Genomic DNA, 19,668 nt, shown 5'->3' with positions numbered 1-19,668 from the left:
CTTTGTCAGATAGGAAATTAGTGAGTCCTACAGTTCCCTTTCCTTTCTGTGACTTCCTTTCATTTCCTGTGTGTTATAAGTTAAACTTTCTTCCCTCCCTCCTTGAAAAGGAGAATTCTGCTGCTGCACGATTGATAGGAATGGAACAATTTGCAGGAAAAAGCACAGCCAGCACCACAGTGGTATATAATTCCCAGTCCAGTCGCTTGTGCTCCCTTCTGTGCCATTCTGCACAATACCTCTGCATTACAGAGCCAGCATGGTGTAGTGGTTAAGAGTGGTGGTTTGGAGCAGTGGACTCTAATCTGGAGAACCGGGTTTGATTCCCCACTCCTCCACATAAGTGGCGGACGCTAATCTGGTGAATTGGATTTATTTCCCCACTCCTACACATGAAGCCATCTGGGTGACCTTGGACACACTCTCAGCCCCACCTATCTCACAGGGTGTCTGTTGTGGGGAGGGGAAGGGAAGGTGATTTGTAAGCCGGTTTGATTCTTCCTTAAGTGGAAGAGAAAGTCGGCATATAAAAACCAACTCTTCTTCTTTTGCTTCAGTCACTCTAAACTATGTAATATACTGGATCGTCTTCAGGTGGATGCCGGCTGCATAAATGCCATTGTATGTGACTGGTGGGGGGGACTGCCAGATGGTGGGAGAAACATGTTGTCTGAGTCTATGCTCATTCATAAAAAAGACTGCTGTGCTAATGGATGTGCATGAAGGTATGCTTTAAATACAGGTTTTTAAAAATAAGCTGCCATGTGCTATCACCGTCTCCTAAAAAACAACAGCCTTACAAACCAAAAGTCATTGCTGGGTGCAAATGTCAGCCAAAAGACTTTGAGAATCTGGAGATGGTGCTGAGGGAACTAATCTGTTGCGCGTGAAGTGCTGAACTTTAAATGTCTCTCCCTTTTGGATCATATCAGCCTATTGGCATGAGTAACGACGCATTTCTTCCTCCTATGCACATGAATATCAAAGTAGCTAAATGTTCATAATATAATTGTTTGCCAGAAGAATGCGCCCTGGCAAGCTAACTGAGACGATGAAGTAGGAATGAAATTATACAAGCGGGGAAAAAGACGACAAGAAACTAATTTGAATTTCTTTTGATAGGACACATTCACTGAGCATTTTCATCGTGGGGATATTATGTGGAATCCATTTAAATCGGCATCAAGCAGAAGCACAAAGGCCAGCTACCGCTGCCGTGATGTTACTCTGATGAACATCAAATTAACTTGAATATACAAAGCTATAAATACTACTTTGTCTCTTCATAGTTCGCCTAATTTATTTTCATCGACAAGAGACAGCACAATTCCATTACACAAAACAAAGAGCGCTGAAAGAAAGAACGGGCTATGATCAGGGCTGCTGGGCTCAAAATGGGAGCCAGGTGACCGAGGCACCAATTCTCCCTTTCCCATTCTAAATGGACTGAAGGATGTAGGAAGGACCTGAATGCTGAGGTGGAACTCTCACGTCACAGCTCAGAATTCTTCCGGCCTGTAAAAACCAGTGACAGTAGAGGCCAGTATAGTGCTACTTTCTAATATAAGGTTCTTTGAGAGAGCCAGTGGGGTGTAGTGGTTAAGAGCAGTGGTTAGGAGTGGTGGACTCTGATCTGGAGAACCGGGTTTGATTTCCCACTCCTCCACATGAGCGGCGGAGTCTCTCAGCCCCACCTACCTCACAGGGTGTCTGTTGTGGGGAGGAGAAGGAAAGGTGATTGTAAACCAGTTTGATTCTCCTTAAAAGGTAGAGAAAGTCAGCATATAAAAACCCACTCTTCTTCTTCTTCTTCTTCTTCTTCTTTCACTGATTTTGATTTCAGATTTCCATGTCTTTGATTTAAGACTAGGGCTGTCGATTCGGTTCCATCTGACAAGAGAAACAGCCGAATTTTCCCCAATTTGGTGGTTTCTACTTTGGATGGAACCGAATTCAAAAAAGGCAAGAAAACAACGAGCTGAATTCGGCAAGTTCGGGGTGATCGCTGAATAAATTCAGCAAATTTGGGAACTCTGAATCAGCAGCATAACGATAAAGGCATTAAACACACATTCGCGCCTTTCTGCGGCTCTGGTGGGGGGCATTTTTGGAGGTAGAGGCCCCAAACTTTCAGCGTAGCTTGAAGTGACCCTTCTTGCAAGAACCCCTAAGTTTGGTGACGATTGGGGCAGCGGTTCCCGAGTTATGGGGCCCGGAAGGGGTCCCCCCACCCATCTGCCCATTACAGCCTTTATTTTTTAAATAATTTTTATTGCTTTTTTATAATTAAACAGAAAATAATCAAAAATAAAACCATAATAAAATACAAACAAACAAACAAAAAACATAAAAAGTTTAAAATCACACAAAGAGCCCATTACAGCCTTTAAAAACACATTCGAGTTGGGCCGTACCATTACCCCGGCCCGGGGGTCTGGTCTGGTGGTTGCCTTGACAGTTGGGCCATACCATTACCCCGGCCCAGGGGTCTGACTAAAAGGCAATTAATCCCGAGTTATGGGGTCCCCCCCAATCCACCCATTGGAATGAATGGGAGCAGGCAATCCTTAATGTGCATCTAGAGAGCGGCAAATCCAAGGCAAAACCTCCCGTGCCAGAGAGTATGTGTGTGTGAGTCTGCTAGAATCGTATTGGATAGGATTACTCCTGAGTTCTCCCAGTCCCTGCTCCCAGTCCCTGCTCTTGAAGAAGACATCCACAGTAAGACCCATTTGGGGGCTTTTCTCTGTAATTCTCTATAATTTTCCTGTGTGTGTATGTGGGGAGGGGGAAGATTCTGTGTGTGTGTGAGAGAGAGGGGGGGGGGAGCCAAAGGGGGGTGGGTTTACCTGTTCTGCTGGGGGGTGGGCTTGATTGCCTCTGTGTGGGACTGTGCTTTCTACTGTTTTCACTGGTTGCCTACTTCGTGTAGAGTTAACTGTGGGTCAGTGAGTCTCCCTCTGGCTGGTTCCTATTGTTTCCAATGGGTTGTGCAGCCGCTCCTGTTGTTTCGAATGGGCTAGCCTGTCATTCATTTTAGTACATCCTCTGTAATGTATTTCAGTTTAGTCAATGCAAGTCAACCGACATTCCCCTCTCCCATTATCTTCAATGGGCTGGGCAGCCTCTCCCATTGCTTCCAATGGGCTGACTTGTCATTCGTTTTAGTACATCCCTTTTAATGGCTTTTTTCCAATGGGCAGATGGGGGGACCCCTTCTGGGCCCCATAACTCAGGCCCCCCTTACCCAATCTTCGCAAAACTTGGGGGTTCTTGTAAGAATGGTCCCCTCAAGGTACGATGAGATTTTGGGACCTCTACCTCCAAACATGCCCCCCAGAGCCGCGGAAAGGTGCAAATGTGTTTTTAATGCCTTTATTCCCATATCTCGGGACCCCCTGACCCAATCTTTACAAAACTTGGCGGTTCTTGAAAGAAGCGTCCCCTCATGCTATGCTGAAATTTTGGGACCTCTACCTCCAAAAATGCCCCCCCCCGGAGCCACGGAAAGGCACAAATGTGTTTTTAATGCCTTTATTCCTGTGGGCGATTTGGGGGGACCCCTTCCCAGCCCCATATCTCGAGACCCCCTTACCCAATCTTTACAAAACTTGGGAGTTCTTGCAAGAAGGGCCCCCTCAAGCTACGTTGAAATTTTTGGACCTCTACCTCCAAAAATGCCCCCCTGGAGCCGCAGAAAGTCGTGAATGTGTTTTTAATGGCTTTATTCGGCCGAATTTTTCCCCGAACTCGGAACATGGCACAGAATTCCACAGATCTGAATCGGGGGAGTTCGGACTTTGGCATTTCCCTAATCAAAACGGGCTGAAGTTTGCCAAATCCGAATTTTACCGATTTTTTTTTCCAACAGCCCTATTTAAGACTTGCATTGGTTATTCCAACGATTTCCTTTTCAAAATGTATCCTTCCATATTTATGTTCATCAGATTCTGGATGCAGCTGACAATATAATATAAAATAATTTCCCAATATAATATTGAATATTGAATAATGAAAAGAGGTAGAACATAGCAATGTGTGTAAAGTGCCATCAAGTCGCAGCTGACTTCTGACGACCCCAGCAAGGGGTTTTCAAGGCAAGTGAGAAGCAGAGGTGGTTTGCCATTGCCCTCCTCTGCAGAGTCTATCTTGGTGGCCTCTCTTCCAAGTACCAACCCTGCTTAGGTTCTAAGATATGATGAGATTGGGCTATACCATGCCACCTTCCCTCAGAAAATAGCAGTACTGATCTATTAAAAGGGAGAATCTGAATAAAAACTCTCTCAAACACTATCCTAAATAAGCAACTTTTGACAGCCTTCTAAAAGGTAGTAGTGAACTGTCAAGAAAATTTCTCTGAATAGGGAATTCAATACAGCAAGTTTCCTACAGAAAACACCAGGATCTGGTACCCGCCCCCCAATGCTCCAATAATGATGCAATCCCCCCATTAGTTCTTAATGTGTCTTCCCCTAAAAAGAGATAGTGGCACATATTGAAACCACTAAGATACAGTGCTTAATCAAGCTCGGGATGACCAGACTCAGGCTTGTATGGTATCCCCCAATTACAACCTGTCCTCTTAAGAGCACATAGATCACCAAGGCTATTTACAGAGTTGGAGAAAGAGCAGGAGGATTTCCTGCTACTCTTCTTGCTGCTGTGACCGCTGCTTTAATGAAAAGGCAGTGGCAACTATAGTATAACTTTTCAGCCAGCTCCATGATGTCTAGCTCTGAAATGCTTGATGTTCTATGGAAGAAGCAGACAAAACACGGGAAATCCAGAAGCCGTAGAGGATACTTGGGTGGCTGCCCGGCAAACACCCCTGTGTTGCTTCCCTTCTTCTTCCCTGCAGTGTTAACCATTTTTCAGCCAGCCACTGAAAACAGAGTCAGCTGGAAAGTTATACTGCCATCACCTTTCATGGGAAGAGCCGTGGCTCAGTGATAGAGCATCTGCTTGGCATGCAGAAGGTCCCAGGTTCCATCCCCGGTATCTCCAGTTAAAGGGACTAGGCAAGTAGGTGATGTGAAGGACCGCTGCCTGAGACCCTGGAGAGCCGCTGCTGGTGTGAGTAGACAATACTGACCATGATGTACCAAGGGTCTGATTCAGTATAAGGCAGCTTCGTGTAAAGTGGCAGCAACAAGAACAGCAGCAGCAGCTTCTCTTTGGTAGTCCACCAGAACTATGCCGGTGGTGAACTGCACTTGATGTGGTATCTATTTCTGTCAAATGTGTCAAAACTTTCCAGAAAGTTTCATGGCTGAGAAGAACTTGGCTGAGCAAAGATATAAACATCTTTCTCCCTAGCCAAAGTCAACACATACGCTCGTGTAACATTACATGTTGGCCTGATGAAAGATACATACAAACAAGTGCAGTTTTCCACTTTCTTACCATTCTTAGAAATTAGGCCACCGTGAATTTCATGGACTTGCTTTGCACACAGATTATAACACAGAACCGCCACAGTGCAAAAGAGAACGTGACTGAGAGACAGCATTGGGCTTTTCACTGTACTAACGTCATTCGTCCTTACATGATCTTTAATATTTTCTGAGTGCAATGATTTTTTTTTGTGTGAAATTGCAATCAATTTGCTGTAGTAATTGGTGGCTGAGTGCCTCTTATGCCTCATTTGGGGCTCGAGCTGATTCGTTTTGCCCTTTGCAGTTAATGCATATGGCTCACATAACTTAGTACATCACAATGGAAGGAGCAGAATCATAATTTAATTCCCATGGCGAAATTTGACTTGATCAGTAAAATAAACATTTTGAACAAGGGGGGGGGGGAGAATCCCCATTGATCTAATATTTACAAACAGAAGCCAGTTAGCGCAACTGTCAATGGGAACATTTCACATTCGTAGAGCACAATCCTGAATGGGGGATAGATCCATGGTGGCCCCACACTTGCTATCTCCCTGACTGAATACATGGCAACCCCAGAAGCTCCATGTCGCCACCGTCTCAGACGTGCAGCAAGCCCCAAACGCTATGAAAAGGGCTCCCGCACCGTCCCGCAAAACAGACATGAAGGAACCACGGGCAGGACAACCCCTCCGAGTGAATCAGGGAATCCATTTCCTGTGCCCCCCGTTCAAGTATCCAGCAGAAGCCATTTTGCAAGAAACAATCAGACACGTAGCTAGCACCCACCCAGCCATATGCATAATTAACGATCCATTGGAAGCCTCCTTGATATCAGCAACTAAGAATAGCTCATCTGGCATTGCGAAAGTGACTCGCCCAGAGCGCAGATGTTCGCGCCTTTGTTTTAACCCATCAGTGATCGTCTCCTGATCCTCCCGGAATTGCGCAAGCCATAGGTTTTAGCTAGCCTGTCTCAATTGCCCCCCTGCCACACCCTAGCAGCCGACCATTAGGGTGTCAATCACCTTTTGTCCTCCATGGGAACCACAAGGGATAATCCCATCTTCCCCCACCCCAAAAAGAGTATAACTGGAGTGACTCTCAGTCATAATTTATCCTTCCTTTTCCCCTCTCATACTTGCTGTCACTCGGTTGGTGTGGGTTTTGCACAGCCCAGCCACGATACCCTCCCGCCTTGCTGGCCGAGTCCTGGGAATCCCCTGCCCCCCACTTTTCTTGTATTCTACCTGCACAGAACCCTGGACGTCCGCTACTGGATCAGGTGTAGTATTCAAAGGGAAACTGCCACATTGGCGAACGTCTCTATCCTACAACCTTTATCTCCTAGGCTCTGACTGTGTGTTGTGTATGTGTTATTGGATTGCTCGTGCACATATTTTAAAGTAAACTTCTTAAAAGAAACCCTTGCTTCTGCCTCTTGTTTGAATCTTGGAACGGACTCCCGTAAACAAAGGTTAGATCCCGAGGTTATGCCCCATGCCGGTTATTGATTTCCCCCCATATAAATATTCATTACCGAGAGTTTGGCTAACAGCAGAGCCTAAAAAAGCATTTTTTTAAACAAAATTACGAAAAAAGAGGAAAATGCCCCATTGAAAACAGTGAGGCTGCGCCACCAAAAATAGGTGGCACAGTCCCACCGCCGCTCAAGGGAGCGTTCCTGGAGCGAAAAGGCTGTGGAAGCTGCCTAAAGGGCAACCCCTGGGAACACCCCAGGAAGGCCCCCCCCATGCCACTGCAGGCTTTCTCTTTTGGGAAAGCCTTGCCGGCATGGCTGTGCTGGCAGTGGGGGCTGGTGGTGCCCAGATACAGGCTTGTTTGCCCCTGCACTGGTGTAGATGCCACCTTATTTCATGATAAGGTGGCACCTACACCAGCGCTGGGTCACGCCAGCTCCAAAGGAGCTTCTGCCCCCCCTTCAGGAATAGGCTGCCTGTTATACTGTAGGATAATGCATATTTCCAAGATACTATTCTGCTGTTCTTAATCACTAAACTATTAGTAGAAATCAAGAGAAGCCACAGGGAAAATGTGTGTGTGTGTGTGTATACACACAAAGGAAAGAGAACCCATTCTGCTTACCAGCACTGTAACTACACGGAGGACCACCCCACGCATGTTATTCTCCAGCCTTCTGTCTGTTAAGGAGCCGTTGAGACCGGTGACAGGATTCCAGCAGCCAAGCTTAAAAAAAAGAAAGCCAGAATGAGATCGATCCCGACATATTATTTGTTCTTATTACCCGTTCTTCCTGTTTACAGTCTGATGCCCTTTTTGGTGTGCAGTGCAAAAACAGAGCGCCCCCTATGATCAAAGTCACCGCCCCGATGGAAGAAACACGGAAGAAATGGCAATGTTATTTTGAATATGTTAAATGGAAAGAATAGGTTAAAATTTCATAAATAGCGATAATATAGATAATGTTTAGATTATATAGATACAGGATTTATTAAGTATATTGTATAACACTGAAATAATCTTATAAGAAATATTAGATGTAAGAATAAATCTATTCCCTGAAGGAATAGAATCTGTGTGATTGTAAATGTATGTATGTGTTGTTTTTTCTTGTTAAAAAATAAACTATCTTGAAAACAAACAAAGTCACCGCCCTTTAAGAAATGCAAAATTAAGCCTTTCTGAGCCTGAATTATAAGATGTTTTACTTGTAATCACTCTACGAGAATGGGATTCATTGTGTGCGCTTGAACCACTCAGAAACATTAACATGGGGAGTAGCATTTTAAAAAATCCTTGTAGTCTCATCTTCACGGCACATATTAACTGTATGAAGCCCTTCGCAGGTGTTTGACCATGCATACATTGAACACACATAACAGACTGAAAGGTGGACTGTATGGGCACAGAATCTTCCAAGCAAATGGAAATGCTGAAACAACCAGATTCCTTGCCTGCACGTACAGAATATACTGTCAGTATATGTTCAGACTTTCAGCTAAATGTTCCAAGGTTAGAGCAAAGCCAGTATTCGTGGACTGGGGGTCAAACCTCTGAGCAGGCCTACAATGGTATGTGTTGTACAAACAACATTACATCCCTTTAAATTGAATACTCCTTTGGGAAATCACATCCACTGTTTCACTATTGCCCTGACCTGGGTGGCCCAGACTAGGTCAATCTTATCAGATCTCAGAAGCTAAGCAAGGCCAGCCCTGGTTAGTACTTGGAAGGGAGACCACCAAGGAAGTCCAGGGTTGCTATGGAGAAGAAGGCTATGGCAACCCCCCCTCTGTTCCTCTTGCCTTGAAAACCCTATGGGGGTCACCATAAGTCAATTGGGACTTGACAGCAAAACAAACAAAAACCCCTACATTATTTCTCTCTCTCTCTCTTTTGGATGCATGCATTAATGTCACTTCCAGGCTCTTGTTCTACCTGAACCAAATGTAAGTCTCACTGAAATTAATGGTGAGTTCCCAAATACTAAAACAGTATTTATTAATAATAAAGTAGTTTATTATTGAAAAAGACACCAGATAATACAATTCAGGGTTCTTTAAACGTGCTTCAAAATCATCCCAAGACAGCTGAACAGAAGTGCAGCTGCAAATCCTCCATCCAGCATTTGCAAACAATCTTCAGTAATTTGTGAAGGAGATGAGGGCAAGGAGAAATCAATCTATAATCTACTGAGAACCTCTGCTGCGAAAGCTGCCAAAGTGGAAGGACAAATGAAGTGCACAGGAATGGCTTAGAGCTCCAATCAGTGGACACTAAGAGAATTTGATTCAGGGGCTCTTTTCTTGGCCCTCCAAAAAGACCTTAAGAGGATACACAAACAATTTAAAGTTACTTTGAGGACTAATACAAAGATCTGGTTTCTGATAGAACCACAACACAGCAGCGGGGGGAAAAAAACACATAAGCGCAGTCCACAGAGAAGGCTTAAGGTTAATTTTCTAAAACCTCATGGGCTAAACCCACACAGCTATTTGTGTCCTAAGATTTGTGTCATTTTAGTAACAGACGTAAAAGTTGATCTTAGTGAAATTAAAGTTGCCAGCCTCCAGGTGGGGTAGGGTTGGCGGGAGATTTTGGGGGCGAAGCCTGAGGAGGGCATGGCTTGGGGAGGGACTTCAAAGCCACATAATACAATTGCCAAAGCAGCCATTTTCTCCAGGTGAACTGATCTCTATCGGCTGGAGATCAGTTGTAATAGCAGGTCTTCTGCTAGTACCTGGAAGTTGGCAACCTTAAGGTGGGTTCTGGAGATCTCCCAGAATGACAACTGAACTTGAGATGACAGAGATCAGTTCCTCTGGAGTAAATGGCTGCTTTGGAGAATGGACTATATGGTGTTATACCCTGCTTGTTCTGTTCCACTGACAGACGTTATTTGATTGGCCAGGGATCCTGGAGGGTTTTTTGCCATCTTCAGGGCATGGAGTAGGGGTCACTGGGGTGTGTGTGTGTGGGGAGGTAGTTGTGAATTTCCTGCATTGTGCAGGGGGTTGGACTAGATGACCCTAGTGGTCCCTTCCAACTCTATGATTCTATGATCTGGCAAGGGGCCTTGATTCACATGTAAGAAGAACTTCGTTCAGGCTAGATTCAGCTGGTGATCATTTTCATATTGAAGTTCCCAACATCTCTGGGGTGAAAAGATGTAGAATATTCTGTTGTCAAGAACAGAGGTTAGTTCTACTAGAGCAAAGGAGAGAGAACGAGAGCTAGACACATGGCTGGCATTTGTGGAAGAAATCTGTCTGGCCCTGAGGTAAACCTTTCCAGTTACCTGATCTACTGAAACAATACATCGGCTAATCCACACTAATGCCCAGAGGCCTATCGAAAGCTCCTATTCAAACTGTTCATAGATACATATTCTCATAAAGTAAATCACAGTCCACAAAAGGAAGAAATGAAAGCAAGCATTTCTGCATTAAAATGGGAATGAGAAATAGAACCAACTGCTAGGTTGAGCAGTAAAAGCACATTAAATTCATTCAGCACTGTGTCATTCTTAGTTACATAAAGAAACTAATTAGAACTTGGATCCAATTAGCGTTGCCAAACAAGTTGAAAGTCTAATTACCAAAGATACTGTACGGCTCTTGCCAAACGTAAAACCCTGTGAAGTTTGCGAAGAGCTTTTGTTCCCTTCAGAGGTCAGCAAAAGTCCATTCTTTAATTATATTCGTTAATGTGTACTTTTTAAATATATAATTAGCTTTCCAGCCTAGTCCATTCTAACAGTTTTTGGTAAATGATATTACTGCACTAAGGCAACAAAAGTTTAGCCTGGATCTAATTTCCCTATTTATAAGGTACATTATGCTTTTTCAATTATCTTCTTTACATTTTAAATTCAATCCTACTGCTTGCATAGCACAATCATTCCTGAGACGAATGTGCAGCCTCACCCGTAGCCAGTGGGAACATTGATTTTCAGCTGTGGAGCTGCTTTCTGGAGATACATGATAATTAATCATCATGTATCAATGATGATTTGAACGGCCCTCAGTCCAACAGAAATAGGGCGATCTTATCCGTTTACATAAACCAAATAGCTTAATGTAAGATAGAATTCAATCACAACTGCCGATGTCGCAGAATATGTAAATATTTACATATTTGCATTTCAATCCTGTCTTCTGGCTACCAAAATGGGCTTTCATACTTACAGTACCCTTTAACACCCTTTAATTGATCATAAAGACTGTGACAGAACACAGAATCTTAAAGTTGGTAGGTACCTCCAGGGCCATCTAGACAACCCCCTGCACTATGCAGGGAATTCACAACTACCTCCCCCCTCCACACCCCTAGTGACCCCTGCTCCATGCCCCCAAGATGGCAAAAAACCCTTCACGATCCCTGGCCAGCTGGCCTAGAGGAAAATTACTTCCTGACCCCAAAGTGGAGATTGGCATTAACCTGGGCATGTAAGAAAGGGCCACAAGAACATTTCCTTCACCAATCAGGGAATGTTCTCAAAGTCTGCTTAGCACAAATAAAGTCACAGTTGTCACTCAGTGGATGCTGACTTTCAGCTGTACCTGGGTGCTGCTGTCAGAAACTAAATACTGATTGGCTCTTTGCATGCCACTTTGAGCACAGCTTTTCCAGGCCTCTGTAGAACATCCCTGGGCTCACACTTATCTGTGCGCATCTCATCTGGAAGAAACTAAGCTGGCTTGGGCTGGTATAGTATCTCTGTGTTACGTGATGTCAATTCACTTCCAACTTATGGCAATCCTATGAATTCATGACCACCAAAACATTCTATCCTTAACAGAGTTCCTCATGTCTTGCCAACCAGTATAATGTACCCGTAAGTAAGTGACAGAAGTGGTGTCTCCCATCTTTTGCTTCACCCCCATGAGAAAGACAGTGGGGTGGATCCTATCTCTATCCTCCCATTCCACTTAGCAAAGTTTATTTATTTATTTATTACATTTCCTTTCGGGTCAAGTTTAAAGCCTTCTCGCAATCTTTTCAGATGGAGGAAGGCCAACATAGGGTGGAGGAAGGTTACTTAGGCTGGAGGATGACAGGATTCGCCCTGCTCTTGGTAAGAAATTGAAGTGACTTCCACTCCTCCTGGAAAGGCATGCATATACCTTCTATCTCTTACACATACACATCAGCAACTCATTTTCTCTCTTGTCTGGAACCACCTTTGTGTGTGTGTGTGTGTGTGTGTGTGTTTCTGAAGTGGAGAAAGGAAATGATGATTGCATGGTACATCTCAACTGAAAGATTTCTTTTTGGAGTCCCTGAGCTAATACAGCCATACGGAACAACTGACTAACTTTACATGCTTTGCAGAACCAAGAAGAAAAATGCTTCTGTTTCCCACTTCTGGGGAAAATTTATGCCAAACCTGTGAAGGGATCCTTGAGCTCCAGAAGACCCATGTGGCCGATGGACCTCACAGTCAGGTGAGGTCGCACCCACTGATTTTGTGCTTGCACACAACACACACCACAAACATGCTGCAGATGGCCATTTTCCCCCTTGACTGAGAGGAATGGTTTTGCTTTCTGCATAGGTCTCAAGTCACAAGAGAAGTGCCCCCCCCCATTTTCCCCAGGCGTTCTTCTGTTTCTTCTGCCCCCTACTACTCACCTAAACAATGAGGGGGCTTGTTTTCTGGCACCATTTATGAAGATGAGGTTTTAATTGCTATTGTTTTAAAGTATATTTTAATTCCTATTTATAGGCTTGCCAACCTCCAGTTGGTGGCTGAAGATCTCCTACTATTACAACTGATCTTCAGACGACAAGAGATTAGATCACCTGGAGAAAATGGCCACTTTGGCAATTGGACTCTATGGCACTGAAGTCCCTCCCCTCTCCAAACCCTGCCTTCCTCAGGCTCCCCCCCCAAAAAAATCTCCAGGTATTTCCCAACCCAGAGTTGGCAGCTCTACCTATTTAACATAAATGCCTGTATATTTTTGATGTTACCTGCCCCAAGCCCGACTTCGGTTGGAAAAGGGTGAAATAAAAATTGAATAAAATAACAACAGCAGCAGCAACAACAACAATAATATTTTCTTATCACAAAGCAAGAGATGTCGTAGAGCAATGGGTTGAAATCAAAAGCATACTCGTTGGAAGTGACGCCCTTTGCAACCCACAGAACCTATCTCTAAGTAAAGAAGGACTGGTTGTGTGTCTGACCCACTTCAGGTGTGATGAAGCTGGTGACGAAGAACAGGATCAGCAATTCATTTGTGCATACTGTTTCTTTATTTCATGCCCACAATTAAATGAGCAGATGCTACTTAGTGCACATCTCATTGCTACAACAGGAACAGCCACAAACCAAGCACAATATTATTGTATTTCCAGTTCTTCTTGCACAGTCACATTCAAAGTGGCTCTGAGCTCCAAGCCATTTTAGTGTTCATCCGTTCTACAGTGCTGTGATATTTTCACTTCTGGAAAAAAAAGCCTTTTGAAATGAAGGATGGCCCCTAAAATATGGGGCATCTGGCTAACCTATGTGTGGTATAAAAGCTGCAAATCACTGGCTATTGCCAGCCTGAATGTCTAATACCAGGAAGACATGCTGCTCCTAGGAAATGTAGATTTATGGTTTAGGTTTTCCCCCCTCTCTTTTTTAATCTTGATGCATTCTGGCTAGTTCATGATGGATGAGCTGGTCTTTGATGGCCTCCAGAGTGCAGAAAGGAGCAGATACGGAGAAAGATGAGGGTGCTAATGGAAACGAGAGATAGTTCTATCTGGTTTCTAAGACTGCAAAAACTTGCAAAATGTTCAAACGGTGGTAGTGTATCATTCAATTAATAAAGCTGAGACATTAAAATAACACAAAAAAACTGAAGTTGTTGCAAAGGTTTTAATGGCCTTCTCTCAGAAGAAAACAGAAACACAACTTCACAACATATTTTTCTGAGATCCGGTTCTGGGTGTATCATGGTATGATCCTTTCTTTAAAAAGACAAAAGAAGCAGCAGACTGGGCTGATTTTTAAGTTCTAAGAGTTTTCTAGTCCAGTGGTCTTCAACCCATGGTTTGGACCCTTGGGTGGGTTTGAGAGCCACCATATTTGTTTCGGAGGGGTCTGGTGGTCGTGCCCAGCCATTGAGAGCAATGGCATCTCCCACATCTCCTGTCACTCTTTGCATGTACACTGAAAGGGGCAGTAGAATGGTAATGTGACATTGCTCAGTAGAGAGGATTACTTTTTAGCAAACGTAGGGCTATTCCTATCACATGACCATGATGTCATATTATTTTGTCAGTGTTGAATGTTTCTACAATCAGGAGAGGGACTGCGACCCAGTGGTAGAGCATCTGCTTGGCGTGCAGAAGGTCCCAGGATCAATCCCCGGCATCTCCAGTTAAACGGATCAGGTAGTAGGTGATGGAAAAGACCTCTGCCTCAGACTCTGAAGAGCTACTGCCAATATGAGTAGACAATGCTGATCTTGATAGACTGATGGTTTGATTCAGTATAAGGCAGATTATGAGAGGGAGGGCAGGAAGAGTTGCACCAGTGTTTGGCTCTTGTGGCCCTTTCTTAACACATACATGAAGCTGCCATATACTGAATCAGGCCCTTGGTCCATCGAAGTCAGTATTGTCTACTCTGACTGACAGCGGCTCTCCAGGGTCTCAGGCTGAGGTCTGTCACATCAACTACTTGTCTAGTCCCTTTAACTGGAGATGCCAGGGATTGAACCTGTGACCATCTGCATGCCAAGCAGATGCTCTACCACTGAGCCACAGCCCCTCCACTGAGCCACTGCCCAGGGTAATGCTAATTGCCACTTGGCGGGCAGGAAGCAACTTTCCTCCAAGACAGATAGGCCAAGGATCCTGGAGGGCTTTTTGCCATCTTCTGGGCATGGGGTAGGAGTCACTGGGGTGTGTGGGGGGGAGGTAGTTGTGAATTTCCTGCATTGTGCAGGGGGCTGGAATAGATAATCTGGTGGTACCTTCCAACTCTATTATTCTATGATTCACATGTACATTTATTGACTTTTTCCTGGGTGGGAATGCAATGTAAACACCAAGAAGCAACAGAAAAGTGATGCAATCAAAATAAAATAAAAACTCAATCAATCAGTTAAAGCCAAGAGGAAGAGGAGGTTTTATTTAGGCACTTGAATGAATTAATAAAGGCATTTCACGGTAGGTTTCATCATTGAGTGCCACCACTGAAAAGGCCCTCTCTCTGGTGCCTTGCAGGACAATTGGAAAACCACTAATAGCTTCATTTGGGGATTGGAGCTTTACCATTGCTTAGCCGTACAAGCAGTTTTGATTGACAAATTTCTTCATAACTGGTGTGTGTGGGGGTGATTATAAGCAGAAGACTTTCATCTTGCAGCTGACATGCTTTTAGATCTTTCTCTGCACTGGTGGGCAGAAGAATGAATGCTAGAAAGGGCAAAAGGAAGATGCTTCTTTTGGCTGATTACAAAAAAAAGCACCCTAGGTGATCATTTCAAAGCCATTACACGTTTCTTTCTTTAAGGAATAAAGGTACTGGTTCCCATCACAATCGATAAGCTTGTCAGAACAGCCTATCTTTTGTAATAATGTAAATGGCTGGTAATATACAAGAAGCATTACTGGAGCTTTATAGCCCACAACAGAGAACCATTGCAGAGCAAAACTGCTGGTAAACCAGTCATACAAAGGACGAGATGAATGAGGGGAACATTCTTGTCAGTCGTCTCCATAACAGCCGCATCAGTACAATACATTTTTATTATGGAGAAGAATCACAGTAGTAATAACACCGAGGTTTACCACAAGAACAACTTTGCAATTTATCCTGGAGATTAAATTATAGCTGTGTAATAAATCCCTCTTCTAAGGAAAAGGAAACATGTTGCTTAGGGCATTAGATTCTCAAGCTGATCTAGATTAGTGTGTATGCGTGTGTGTGTGTGTGTGTATAGATATATATCTATATAGATATAGGTATCTATATATATCTATATTTATATATCTATATCTATCTATCACCAAGTTTACATTAAAACCCAAAATTCTGATAGCTGCAGCACACAGTCTTTCATAATTAAAAGTGGAGGTTCCTTTTATTCCTGTAGCCTCGAATGGTTTTATTCTAAACTGTAAAAGTTGGAACCTGTATGCTCACAGGTATCTGCTTCCTGTGTTTCTGCTCCTTGCCCTTATGGCACAATTCTGATCTGAATTACACCTGTAATTTAAAAGAAAAAAACAAAATACTGGGAGCTCCATTCACAGAACTTCCAGCATTGTGTCTAGTTTCAAACAAATTGTTGCCACAGCTGCCTGCAGCTACCATACTCATGGACTAGACCTATCTTCCTTCACAGGACTACTTATGAGCAGACAGGACTGAGGTGAATTGTCACCATAACCCTTGTATCACCCAAACACAAGCCAACCATCAAACAAATCACATGATATGACTCTATGGGAAACCAAGCCCCTCAGAATTTTGTTCCTTTGTCACCCCAGTTACATGGCAGCCCTGCATCTGTTGGAAAAATCTCTGGAGACTAATTTGAGTGACAGAAGATTCTTTCCTCCTCCGGAATCAGCCCCTCCCTTCTGTTGACAGTTATTGTAACTAACTGATGCTGCTAACTGCCACTTACAACTGCCTGTCTCTGTCTGCCTCACACTCTCTCTCAAGATGTTACACTGTTTTAGTTAAGATGAGGTAAAAGTTACAGAAACATCTTAAAGAAAATGTTGTTTGTTTTGAAAGACTTTATGAACATTTATTAAAACAGTTTTTCTTAAACATTTGATATGTGTGCTATTCAAAATTCCTCCACATTCATAGAATTGGCTGTTTAAGGACTCTGCTGTTAAAGAGGTGGAATATCCTGCATCTAGTCAGTGCTGGGATATTACCCCACAAGAAGGGGTTGGATTAATTTCCTCCCCCCACCCAACAGCATCTGGCTAGCCACTGAAGGAACTTTTGGTCTCATCCAGCTATGCTCTTCTTATCGTCTTATGTTCTCCTTGACATGTGCCTCAACTGTTTCCAGGAATTTTACTGTATAGAAAATGTGTGACCCAGGTACACCTGGAGATTCAGCCACAGGTACCCAAAACTGATTTCCATTATTCCAGCAGCTGTAAGATGAATTGCTACAACCCTGCAAACCACTGCCAAGAATCAGAAGCTGTATCCATGGACCCATGCAAATACATTTCCAAAGACAGCTTGCATAAATTGCACAGAGCTTTTGAATGTCTGAATTAGCTCATTAATAAATGCAGCAGTCTAACTTCCAAGAATTGGCAGGTTTTCATTAAAAGGCACAACATTCACAGGGCTGTAATGAATAAGCCAAACGAGTAGGCAACCCTCATATGATCTGAGTGTACACCTTGCCAAAGGATCGTCAAAATATTTACTTCAGAACAGACTTTGTCTTGCATCCCCTAAAATAATCTTTTGCTACTGGATGCCAAGACTGTTCTATCATAAAAGAACTGTGCTCCCAAAGGATTAAAATCCTCAGAATTTCAAAATTCACACAAATGTTAAAGCGCATTTCCAAAAGTAAGATAGAAGGCACTGTGCCAGCCAAATGGTTCAGCTGGCAGACAAACTCTAGGATGAGATGGGGGAAAAACCTTCGGTACAGTTCAGAAGGCTATTCATTCAGTGAGAAAATAAGCATTGCACTGATTTCTCCATGGAGCTCAGGTGGTGTAATGGTGCCCCCATTCTCCATTTGATCTTCACAACAACACTTTGAGGCAGGTTAAGCTACAGACTGGCCCAAAGCCATCCAGTGAAATCTAAGGTGAGTGGGGTTTTGAACCTGGCTCTCCCCCCAGGGCTGGGTCAGGGCATTTTGTGCCTGAACCGAGTCACAGGTGAGAAGGACTGACTATATGAGTCACATTTTCCTGAACCACCATCAGACACGAGGAGGGAGAACCCCCAAGTGGATGTTACACAATCAGTGGATGACACTACACTGGCTCCTCCCACGCCACCAACCTTCAAATACTGATCTTCCAACCAGCTCTGTGTATGGTGAACCATTCCTGGTCTCCCAGACGTACTCCAACAACTACATCCAGCCACCTGTCGGATATGGAGTCACTTCTGACATTTCAAAAAGTTACTGGAGCTGGAGAGTGACATCTTGGCCGTGTCCCATGAGATGATGTGGTTTCATGGCTCCCACACCTCCACAGGTCATGAGGTTGAGGCAGGCCTTTGGCCCTTCTTTGCTTCATACCCTTTCTACCTCTCTGTGCATAAAAATAAATGTCCACCGCAGAAAATGCCGTATCAATAGCAGTATGAATTGCCCAGACTAGCCCAAGCTCGTTAGAGCTTGGAAGCTAAGCAGGATTAGCCATGGTTGGTACTTGGATGGGAGACTAGGGCTGTTGATTCGGTTCGGCCCGAACTGAAAATCAGCCAAATTTCCCTTGATTCGGTGGTTTTTAGTTCGGGATGAACTGAACTCAAAAATGGTGGGCAACCGGGGGGGCCGAATTCAGCGAGTTCGGGAGTTCACGAATAAATCCGGCCAATTCGGGGCCGTCAGTAAGCAGCATAACCTTCAGTAAGCAGCATTCTCCTCCCCCGGCCAATCGGTGGCCAAGCTGGGTCTTCTTCTAGCCAATCAGTCAGGATTTAGTACTGGAGGAATCAGCTGATGTGCGGCCCCGCCGGGGAAAGAGAGAGAGAGGGAAATCCTCGTGTGTGTGTGCGGGGGTGCTTGTGAACATTCGCTCCTTTCCGTAGCTGCAGGGGGCGCATTTTTTGGGGTACAAACCCCAAACTTTCAGGGGATATTCAGACAAGCCTTCTTAAGAGACCACCCAAGTTTTGTAAACATTGGGTCAGGGGGTCCCGAGATATGGGCTCCCCCCTTTTTCTTTCCATGGCTGCAGGGGGTGCATTTTTGGGTGTGCCGACCCCAAACTTTCAGCGGAGCATCAGACAAGGCTTCTTAAGAGACCCCCAAGTTTTGTAAACATTGGGTCAGGGGGTCCCGAGATATGGGCTCCAGCCCTTTTTCCTCTCCCCCCTTTTCCATTTCCGTGGCTGCAGGGGGCGCTTTTTTTGGGGTGCAGCCCCCAAACTTTTATCATAGCTTCAGACCATCCCTCTTAAGAGACCACCCAAGTTTTGTAAAGATGGGTTCAGTGGGGGCAGAAATATCGGCTCCCCCCTTTTCTCTTTCTGTGGCTGCAGGGGGCGCATTTTTGGGTGTGCCGACCCCAAACTTTCAGCGGAGCTTCAGACAAGGCTTCTTAAGAGACCACCCAAGTTTTGTAAACATTGGGTCAGGGCCCCCCGAGATATGGGCTTTCCCCTTTTCTCTATTGGGATGAATGGATCACCCTCGAGAGATGCATACATATGGATCTCATATTGGATACAAATGGAATCATATTGGATTACCCAGCCTCCCAGCCCCTCCTGATGGAACAGAAGACAGCCACAGTAAGACCCCTTTGGGGGCTTTAATCTGTAATTTTTCTTTTCTGTGTGTGTGTGGGGAGGGAGCAGTTTCTGTGGGTGGGGGGGGAAGCCAAAGGGGGCTTTTGCCGGTTCTGCCTGGGGTGTGTGTTCCCCCTCCAGTCTCTCTCTCCCTAGTTTGAGGGGGGGCTTCATTTTTATGTTTTCAGGTTTTCCCTCATTCATAAGATCAGTTAGGTTATTTTGATGCTTGCTCAAAACTGGTTTTCAAATGGTGACTTAAAGAATGCATCTGCCTGGTCCCAAGTCCAATGCAAAAGGAGAAATTCCACCCCCTCCTGCTCATTATGTATAGCTAGC

The 19,668-nt window shown here is 44.4% G+C and overlaps 1 protein-coding gene across 3 annotated transcripts in view; it reads right to left on the bottom strand.

Annotated features, from left to right (window-relative positions):
• The window catches only part of GRID2 (glutamate ionotropic receptor delta type subunit 2), a 984,243-nt gene that overhangs the window by 237,979 nt on the left and 726,596 nt on the right, over positions 1–19,668 (bottom strand). For all 3 annotated transcript variants that reach the window (XM_056855266.1, XM_056855267.1, XM_056855268.1), the window contains exon 9: positions 7,485–7,586. In XM_056855266.1, coding sequence (XP_056711244.1) covers positions 7,485–7,586 — 102 coding nt within the window. The remainder of the gene's footprint in view (positions 1–7,484; positions 7,587–19,668) is intronic.

Source organism: Euleptes europaea, chromosome 9 (genome assembly GCF_029931775.1).
Source record: "Euleptes europaea isolate rEulEur1 chromosome 9, rEulEur1.hap1, whole genome shotgun sequence".
Taxonomy (NCBI): Eukaryota; Metazoa; Chordata; class Lepidosauria; order Squamata; family Sphaerodactylidae; genus Euleptes; species Euleptes europaea.
This window is presented reverse-complemented; position numbering and strand designations above follow the sequence as displayed.